Source organism: Phycodurus eques, chromosome 12 (assembly GCF_024500275.1).
Source record: "Phycodurus eques isolate BA_2022a chromosome 12, UOR_Pequ_1.1, whole genome shotgun sequence".
Taxonomy (NCBI): domain Eukaryota; kingdom Metazoa; phylum Chordata; class Actinopteri; order Syngnathiformes; family Syngnathidae; genus Phycodurus; species Phycodurus eques.
Window position 1 is genome coordinate 14040001 of NC_084536.1, and position 10900 is coordinate 14050900.

Below are 10900 nucleotides of genomic sequence, written 5' to 3' on the forward strand. Positions count from 1 at the left end.
AAACGCCGGGAAAAGAAGAACAAGGATAGGTGGACGCAGGCCAAGAAGTTGACAGACCAGGATTTGATCAGGGATGTGGGCGTGACCCACTTCTGGAGACAACACATGCTTTTCAACAATTATGTACGACAGAAACATAACTTTATGAGGACGATTATTGGAAGAACTACTATGGCAATGTGTGTACTCCAAAAGCAGAACTGGAACACAAACAGCATGTCTACAATAGCCTAACGTAAACATTGTTAGCTAATTTAATATAGCCTACCACCACTATTGTCCTACAGGTGGACAAAATAATACCTGCAATTCACATGTATATTTTGTGTTGGTATTGTTGTTTAATAATACAAAATCAATTTTGATCTGATTACATAAATAATAAATGGGATACTTGCGAGAATAATCAATCAATCCATCCATCCATCCATCCATCCATCCATCCATTTTATCTATCTTTGGGTGAGAGGTGAGGTACACCCTGAATTGGTTGCCAGCCAATCGCAGGGCACAAAGAAACAAACAACCATTCACACTCACATTCACACCTATGGGCAATTTAGAGTCTTCAATCAACCTACCACACGTTTTTGGGATGTGCGAGGAAACCGGAGTACCCGGAGCAAAACCCACAGAGCCAAGGGGAGAACATGCAAACTCCACACAGGCGGGCCCGGGGATTGAACCCCAGTCCTCAGAATTGTGAAGCAGCACAAAATAACTTATTTAGTGTAGTCTGTGGTACTGACTATGTTCTGGTGTTGTCTCTGGGGTACTGGCTACATTCTTGTGTGTAGCACTACTGACTATGTTCTGGACAGTCACTCTATGTGTGACATTGGTTATGTTGTGTGGTGTGTACCGGTACATCTCAATAAATAAGAATATGGTAGAGTAGTCCATTTATTTCCGTACTCAAATACTTGGAAAAATACTTTTCAGAGGGCAAATTCCTGCCTAATTTCTACATTAAAAATCATTTTCATTGTTTCTTAACTGTTCGCTACGTAATATTTTAGTTTCTAGAGATAGTGAATTTGGGGTTTCCGTTTGCTTTAAGCTATAATCATCGAAATTATGCATACAGTGGAACCTTGATAGTATGGACTAATAGGGGCGGGGAGTTGTCCGATGTAGCCGAAGTTACATTGAAGCACTTTTGTAGGCTATATCCACCAATATTATTGTACAGTACAAAATAATTGTTTTGCAGGGTTTTTTCCATGGCCTAAAACGCCCACTATAGTGCAAAGTTATTGGAAATAAATAGAAAAGAAACCTTGAAAATGTTGGAAAATTTCACATTTTATCCAAACATACCATGCCGCTTTGCTTGGTCATGGTGCGATTGCTGGCGTACAGTACTCATCATAGGCAAGTTGCTTTAATGAGCCGCGAGGAATTAGTGTGGTTCCTATTTCCAAATCCAATACCAAAGGTGAATGGCTTGACAAAAAGAAAAAAAAACTGTTACTGTTCCAAAAATAGCATGTTCCAGACTCCAGAGACTTGCATTTTGTATTCCCCAGAGCCATGCCCCTCTCTCTCTCTCTGCCAGGCCACCACGTCAATGCCCCACATTCAACATGGCCGCCACATAGGCACGGCTTTTAGAATTGGATCTAGTTATATTATAAAGCTGTGACCCGGAAATACATCAGTCCCATTCTCCGCCTGCATTGCGCCAAAGCGCCAGTACACAACAGCAACCAATTCTGGAACTAAATGACTTTGTCAACGGCATTCTAAATGAAAAATGGAAAACAATTTTTAGACGGTTTGTTTTATCCACCATCTGTGATATTGGTGCACGTTTTATTGAGGTTGCACTGTATATATTAAAAAATGAAAACAATTCACTCTGAGTGTGTGTAGTGCATCTATCTCTACAGTATAATAATGAGTTTCACTTTTTGAATTGAACGACCTAACTAAATTAAGCTTTTGACACTATTCTAATTTATTGAGATGTACCTGTAGTACTGGCTATTTCCGAGTGTGTTGTGTGTACTACTGGCTGTTGTGTTTTGCATGGCTGGTACCAGCTATATGGCTATTTTCTTATGTCTGGTACTAACTAAGTTCTTGTGTGCGGTGCTATCTTGTCTGTATGTGGTGCACATTTGTTGACACAGTTAGCATTAGCGTGTTAGTGTCAGATTGAGCTTCCTCACCTCCTTGTCCTCCACTCCCTCCACTGGTGCCTCCTCCGACTCCTCCCCCCTCAGAGACGTTAAAACGTTGCTGCTGGAGCTCGGACAGCAACTCATGACCTACACACGCACATGCACACAGAAGAAAGTGTGTTTGTGTGTCACTCTGAGAGGAAGGCGGAAGATGGCACCATCAACTAAGACAACAAAGACCCCTTTAAGGCACACACAAACACACACACACAACCTGATACACGTGCACGTAAACATACGTAGACACACAAATACTCACACAAAACACAGACAGATGCCGACGTACAAAAAATACACCAAAAAAAACCACACACATACACGCAAGGACAAACAAATATTGCACACACACAAAACACGTATGGACACACTCACACACACAAATTACAAAGCTGCCATTTACCTGTCTGGAGGACCGTCTCTGGATCAAAGGATGGCAGGAGGACATCAGCTGACCTACACACGCACATACGTCAAAACTACTGCGTCAGATGTATGTGTGTGTGTGCGCACATGTACGTACTTGTCGAGGGGGGTGCTCTTGTCACTGTCGTTGATGATTGACAGCTCATCCAGCAGTGAAGTGGACTCCTTGGTGAACTTCTCAAACACCTGACACACACACAGGCACACGCACACACAAAAGAGGTTGAGTTGCCATGGTAACATGCAGATTTAATAAATAAATGAATAATGTTTTGTAGCGGCGACCAGTCTCTTGCTGAGCCAGTCGCTGTGGTGGTAGTCCAAACTTCCTCCGAATTCGTCAGTGAGCTGTGAGGGTTCGATGTAACGAGTCAGCTTATTGGCTGACACCAGGATCACCTGACAGGAAGCGCGACAACATTAAGTACAACGATGTCATATGCGGTGTAGTTAGTGTAGTGTGCACGGGAAAAACGGGATTAAGTGAGGAACATTCTGGGATGCGCAAGACGATCTGTCCAGTTACCATAGCAACACATGAAAGGAAGTGGGTCACTATGACAACCAATCACTGATACACTCATTCTTCTTGTTGTGGAGCACCATGATGACCCACTATTTCTTTCACACACACACACACACACAGACACACACAAACACACACACCAGGTATGTAGTTCCAAATAAATTAACAAAGCCCAATCTCAATGAAGTTGGGACATTTTGTAAAACAAAAATAAAAACAGAATACAATGATCTGCAAATCCCTTTCACCCTATATTCAACTGAATACACTACAAAGAAAATATATTTAATGTTCAAACTGATGAACGTACATTGTTTTTATTTTATTTGCATTTTTATTTTTGCAAATAGTCTCTTATTTTGAAGTTGATGCCCTCAACATGTTCCCAAAAAGCTGGGACAGGGGCAAAAAAAAGACTGGGAAAGTTGAGGAACACTCATAAAACACCTTTTCCCAACATTCCACATGTGAACAAGTTAATTGGAAAGAGTTGAATGTCATGATTGGGTATTAAAGGACCATCCCCAAATCATCGCCCAGGATGGGGCGAGGTTCACCACTTTGTGAACAGCTGCGCGAGCAAATACTCCAACAGTTTAAGAACAATGTTTCTCAATGTACAATTGCAAGGAACTTAAGAGAATGCATCATCTACGATATATAATAATATCACCAAAAGATTCAGAGAGTCTGGATAAATCTCTGCATGTAAGCGAAGAGGCTGAAAGCCAACACTGAATGCCCGTGACCTTCGCTCCTTCAGGGTGCACTGCATTAAAAACAAGCATCATCGCGTAATGGATACTGCCACGTCGTGGGCTCAGGAACACTTCAGAAAACCATTGTCAGTAGACTGCACTGATCGGACAAGCCTGTTTGAAGCCATTTGATGCTGTGTATTCAGTATTCAGTAGTATCGGCCTACTCGCAGTCACCTAATCACGCATAGTACGCGACAGTTCAGTCGGGTTCGGCGGCGGCACTCGGTGTGCGGCTGCCTTTAGACGCCATGATTGTGACAGTAACAAGTCACCACGATTAAAGAAACGCCTACATCTGTCGGCCAATCAGATGACAGTTCTGTCACGGCCCTCCTTGGCCTGCGTTTTAGAACCAGGTCAGAGAAGGTTCTGAAAAGTGGTACCATTGTCACCGCTCGGCCTCGAAAAAGTATAATGGAGAAGGGGCATCAATGAGAATGATGCACGGTAGCTTTAACAAAGACGAACTTACCTTCAACGAATCATACACACCAGGCACACACTTGCTCAAGTGAGCGACACCAAGGCAGGTTATCGGTTGCGAAGCGACACTCACAGTGCAAAATAATCACACAATAGTTAACAGACAAGAACAAGAGCGGGGATAAACACACATAAGGTCTATTGACATTATTTTGGAGCTAATTAACACCAACTGACATTACACAGTATTCTTGACAACTATTTACAATGATGCTCCGTATGCTGGGAATTTCTCTTCTTCATTAAAGCCACAGTATCACTATCATGTCACTATAGTAGAGCAATATAGTAGAGCAACAACAATAATAAAAAAAACAAAAAACAATCTGATTTACTTCAGACACAATATTATTGATAGTACCATCTGGAATTGTATGTATGCACACATACAGTAAAATATTTATATGAATAACCTAATTAAATGCTGATAGTCATTCACTTTTTGAACATATGAAAATATGAATAGCTAGAAATTAACTGGTGTGCATTATACATAGATAGAAGGGTTATGCTGATTTTTGGGTCAATTTTAAGTGTGCGGATTGTACACCAGAGAAATTCCGGTATAGGTTGAAAAGGATTTGTAAATCATTATATTTTGTTTTTATTGACATTTTACACAACGTCCCAACTTCAATGGAATTGCCGTTTGTATAAAAAGATGGAAATGTGTGTGTTTCTCTATGGATGTGAATGCTTGCGATTGGTCAACGCATCTAACCTCAAACCCGAGTCTGTCCTTTTCCTTCCAGAAGCAGAAGTGTGTGACCTTCTTGTCCCAGAACTCGTCCGGCTTGACCACGCACACCAGCGACACCTCGGCCGGGATCACGTTCTGAAAGAGTGGCCGGCCAGTTGTTAAGACGCTTGGCACATTTTAATGAAAATATGCATCACTTCTAAGAGCAATAGCAGTCACTAGCCACGAAATTGAACAAACTTAGTGACAACAAGGCAGGCCATTAACAAGAATATGAAACTCACTGTGTTTGAATGAATTAACCAACAGTTAGTGAACAAAACTAAAATAAACAGAGTGAATGAACACACATAATGTCTACTGCTACTTGGAAATGATGACTATCTAACATCAACAATAAATAAGCCATTCTTAACAACTGTTTACACAATGTTGCTCAGCTGATCATTAAAAAGTGCTGTAAATCTTGTTCTTGTTCTTTTCTTTAAACATAATTTTCCAACAACAAAATTGTGGCTAGAAACTCTGGGAAACCACTCGCCACATGGGCTGGTAAGCAAAAATGTTAATGATGAACTCTGGACGTGCCTGTAACATAAGCACCACCATCTTGACCGTGTTCCATTGAGTGCGGCGTCCGTCCACGATGACAGTGAAGCCTCGTGCCTTACACTTCTCACTGAGACACACACACACACACGTTGCATTATGGGTCATTAATTAAGTTCCCCAATTACGCGTGTGGTCCTGGTTATGTTCCGGTGCTGGTACTGGCAATGCTCTGATGTTTTTTTTGAGTGGTACTACTAAACTTATTCTGGTACACTGTGCATGATACTGGCTGTGTTCTGGTGCGGTACAAGCGATGTACCGCTGGTGTGCGGTACTGACTATGTTATGTTGTTGTTCTGTGTGGTATTGGCGGTGTTCTGGTGTAGTTTGAGAGCAGCTGCTATGTTGTGTGCGATGTTATGTGTGGTACTGGATATGTTGTGGGGTACAGGCTACGTTTTAGTGTGTTGTTCTGACTATATTTTGGGATGCCTTGTGCGATACTGCCGATGTTGTGTTGTATGTGTGGTAACAGCTATGCTGTGGTGTTTGGCACTGCCAACGGTCTGTTATTGTTGTGTGTGGTGTGAGTGGAACGTTTCTGTTGTGTGCTATGTTATGCGTGATGTGTTGTGGTGTGTTTGTGAGAGGTATGTTGTGAATGGTACTGTCTATGTACTGCTGTGTTGTTATTACTATATTCTGGGATGTTTTCAGAACTTCTGGCATAGTGTGTTCAGTACCGGCGGCTGTATGTGGTACTATGTTGTGGTGTGATACTGGCGTATGTGTGTGTGTGTGCGTGCGTGCGTGTGTTAGAGAAAGACAAATTTCTTTATTTACTTATTTAATTCCAGGGCCGATACCGATATCGATTATTTGTGGTCAAGGAAGCCAATAACCGATATCTAGAGCCGATATTCATTTGCAGTAAAAGGGAAAACTGGCCATGTTCTATAATACACACAAAAAAAGGCCGATGCCAATATACATCAAAATCTTTACTATCAGCTGACAACACTGGTCAAATTTATTGTCCAAGATTTCTTAGCTGATTTATGACAATTTTGATGTGCTGAATCCAAATATCACATTGGTTTTGCTCAATCAGGTCAACCTTGTTAACTTTGGCCACATATTTTTGTACAGGTGTGTTTGCTTTACAGGTTCAAATAAACGGAGGCTCATGCCCTGAATTTTGAACAATTATGACGTAACTTTAAATTTACTGGTACTTACCTTTATCAATGTCTGCTAGTCAATTTACAGTAGGAAAAGTTTGTAACATTTCATTAATAAACTGTTAACAACTTACATAAATATAAAAAAAAAAACCTGACCTGAACAAGAGAAACAGATGTCATTTTCAGATTCAGCAAGGAAAAATTGTCCTAAATCAGTTGAAAACACAGACATCTTACGAAAAAATACATTTTTGTAACCCAGTGCAATGAGTCTATCCTAGTGTGTGTCTGTGGGTGTCTGTGTGTGTGTGTGTGTGTGCGTGTACCTGGGTATGCTGAGCAGATAGTCTAGTGTGTCACTGAGCTCATCCATGTTGGTCTGGTCGCAGCTCAGCGGGATGCTGAGGATCAGACCACTGCGACGGTCTTTACCGCCTCAAATAACAACAACACATGCTTTTAAGTCACATTGTTACGGAAACGTGTGGGCGTGGGCGGGCCCGTGTATGTTAGTGGATGTACCTGAGAGGAAGGCCAGCTTCTTGTTGAGGACATTGATGATGCTGCTAGCCTCCATCGTGCTAACCTGATGACACATCTTAGAACAACAGCAACAACTTTATATAATTGTTAAACATCTACTGTCAAGGGTGCAAATCATTCCCTGGTCCAAAGAAAAAGTTTGGGGACTGCTGCCCAATGGTAGTGGGCCAAATCAGCTGATCGTGTGGTCCCATAATGTAAGGGAGGTCGGCGTGTCGAGAAAAAAGAACGAGCACCAGGCAACAACCGCTGGTGCTCTTTTGAGAACCAGACCAAAGTTTGGATGTGCACCGCCTATTATGTCTATTAAGACTAGATCGAGCATATTTATTACTAGGGCTGTTCACTGAATTGGGATTCCAATAGGTGCGTAAAAGCGATCATCGAAGGAGGATTTTCGGACTCGAGTCAGAACGAATCTTAATATTACTGTAGTCTGACAAGGGCTGCAACTGCTGCCACGACGCACAAAACAACAACAACAAAATATATCATGATGTTTAGCCTTTATGTCCGACGCCATTTTGACTCACTGCACATAGTTTTGGTGCATATGCGCAGTTGTATAGTACTGTAGTCCTGCAGTTCATCATGAATCGTGGATGCAAATAGCTGTACCACTGCACTGAGACAATGATCTCTGCGGAAGCAGGCTTTCCATAGCTGTGCCTGAGGAGCAATACAAATGTTCATGGCAGAAAGCGACTGTGGCAGAATGAATGGGGAAAAAGGTGTGCAAGATTCAACACAGCGTGGCAAATGATTGATGAGAGCTTAGCTAAAACGGAGGCAGCTGGTCCCAGGCAGCAAGGACGGAACTAGAGAATACATTCTCCCTATCCCTATCGAAAGATGTGCTTTCCTGATGATGCCATCTAGTTTGTGAAGGACACCAGTGTCTCCATCAGAAACAAACAGATCCAAAAGAGAATGCTGCCACCACTGAACTTCATGGATGGGATGGTGCTCTCAGGCTTACAATCGTACCCCTTTGGTATGTAAACTTCTGACTTTGAAGAAAGTAATGAAATGTCTAAATAATAATTGTCTCATTATTCTGCCATTTAGCTAAACAGAATACAATTTGGTAATCCTGACTGACCTAAAACAGTAAAAGTTTAATCTAATTTCTTTTTTTTTTTTCAGAAAAAAAGTTAGTTTATATGGTAGTGGATGTAAACTTTTGGTTTCAACTCCATATAAGTACTATAACTACTACATATAACTAGAACTGTCAATACTGCAACTATGTGTACTATATCTATATAATACCTATCTCTATGCTACTCTGGTGTTGCCTTCCTGACCGTTTGAAATTCAGTTTTCATCAACATCACAGTGACCATTGCAAACAATTACTGTATTCTAATTATCCAGAGGAAGTAAAGTCTGACGATAACCATCACACAGCAACTGATACTAATTGTTATTGGTACACCGAAAAGGTTCAGTCTGGCTGCTACATTAATCCATTTGACCAATCAGATGCCATGTTGAACATATTATTTACAAAAACACTTTCAGTGGGCCATTTTGTGTCCAAGTCGTTTTACTTTATTTGAGACTTCTTCAAAGCCCTATATGACCATTAAGAAAGTCAATAAAACATTCATAAACAAAAGAGCTTTTATGATGGGACAGTTTGACCCTGGAACGGATGACTGCCATTATATCCTATTGGAAGTCGAACGGAACAGATTCTGTTCGACTCTAGATGTCGTACAGATCGATGTCCTACATGTGCGGCGGCGGCATCATCATCATTATTATAATCATCTTCATAACTGTGTGTGTGTGTCTGTGTGAGGTTCGGTTCGGCCCACAGACACAATGACCTACATTGACTCACGAGGCAGCCGAACCTTTTCTCGCCTCTCTATCGATAACTCGCCCATCAATTCGGCAACGACTCGCCGTCTAACTATCGACTTTTCTTACCTTTCGGTCAGATCTTTGGCATTCTGTGGCTCCGTCGAGTCTTCCAGAAGTTTCCAGTGGCTCCAGTGCGTCTCCTCCCCGCGGATATTTGATCTTTTTTCCATGCAGCAGCACGACACTCCGCCACCGCTGACTTGCAGGCACAAACAGGCGGCGCCACAACGCTGTTGGCTGCACCCACTGCGCATGCGCAATCCAGCTCCAAGACAGCTCGCGTTTTCCGTTCTAAGTTTCTTCAAAACATAAACACAGGCTAGGCTACAGGTACATTGCCTGATGTATGTGACTATGTATTTATGTAAATATATATGTTTACATTATTGACATTTATTGAGGTGTAAGCGCCCCCAATGCCCAAATGTGAACGTCAAAATATCGTCTTTTGAAGATGCGATACTTTGAAATTAGCGAGCCACATATCCGGGGCGGGAGCAGCCTCAAACCGAGGAGACATTTAAAGACAATCGGAAACTTCAACTTTTTATCGTGACAGTACCTTCAACGCGTTATTAGGATTCCCACACTTGTTTCCAGGCAGGAAACGCCCTGCTCCAATATTACTGGCTCAAGGACACGCGCCGCTGCAATATGTTTGGCTGCTGTATCCCGGCAAGCACACGCGCTACTGCTTTCAGACGGAAAAAGTGTTAAGTGTTACGTTTCTCACTCACCTTAACCTACCCTAATCCTAACCTTAACCCATCCCACACCTCCTTAAACCCCAACCCGTAGCCCTAACCATAATAAACTTCTTTTTTTCATTTCATACAAATGTGACACGTTTGGGATGGTCATCTCGTTACATTTGCGCAGCCAATCATGTTGCAGCAGGGCGTGTCCTGCCTGGAAACTACGTGGGAATTCTAATAACCCGCATTTAACGGTATTGAAACGACAAAACTTGGATGTACATGAGTTAATTTTTATTTGTCTCTATATTCTTAATATCCAACAAATCAGACAGTCACGAAAATATTCCCCTTTTCTAAGCATGACACATTCCTGGAGCGTTGAGTGCGCATTATTCACGTCAACGTTCATGACATGCTTTCATAAGTTACATTCAAGTCTTACATTAAATTATACATTCTGTATTTTACCTCACATATTTTCTCTTCAATGTTTCTTCCAAGGTCTTCCTGAGGTCTCTTTTTTTTTGTTTCCGTTAATCTTATTTCCGTCTCTGAATGCGTCATACTGTGTGGGATTTTGTCCCCATCTGGTGGACAACCTGCTACAAACACAACCGTCCCCTCTAACACTATGTATCTCAAATAATATTTTCCATTGAAATGAATGGAAATACATTAATACGTTCCAGACCCCATCACACCCCCCAACCCCCACCCCAAAAAATGTAATGTATAATTACATTACATTGCATTAAAAATAACATTCCATAATATTGTCCATCCATGCATTTTCTACCGCTTATCCGGGGTCGGGTCGCGGGGGCAGTAGCTTTAGCAGGGATGCCCTGACTGCCCTCTCCCCAGCCACTTCATCCAGCTCTTCCAGCGGGATCTCGAGGCGTTCCCAGGCCAGCCGAAGGATGTAGTCTCTCCAGCGTGTCCTGGGTCGTCCCCGGGGTCTCCTCCCGGTGG

At 42.1% G+C, this 10900-nt stretch overlaps 1 protein-coding gene across 1 annotated transcript in view; it reads right to left on the reverse strand.

Moving 5' to 3' along the window:
* Nucleotides 1-10428, reverse strand: part of sestd1 (SEC14 and spectrin domains 1) — a 22312-nt gene extending 11884 nt beyond the window's left edge. Inside the window, exons 1-10 of the mRNA XM_061692347.1 lie at nt 10397-10428; nt 9297-9529; nt 7338-7413; nt 7142-7250; nt 5668-5758; nt 5101-5214; nt 2895-3008; nt 2707-2795; nt 2587-2639; nt 2175-2273 (exon numbers count right to left, since the gene is read on the reverse strand). Of these exons, the coding sequence (XP_061548331.1) occupies nt 2175-2273; nt 2587-2639; nt 2707-2795; nt 2895-3008; nt 5101-5214; nt 5668-5758; nt 7142-7250; nt 7338-7413 (745 nt within the window). The 5' untranslated portion in view covers nt 9297-9529; nt 10397-10428. The remainder of the gene's footprint in view (nt 1-2174; nt 2274-2586; nt 2640-2706; nt 2796-2894; nt 3009-5100; nt 5215-5667; nt 5759-7141; nt 7251-7337; nt 7414-9296; nt 9530-10396) is intronic.
* Nucleotides 10429-10900: the final 472 nt, after the last annotated feature.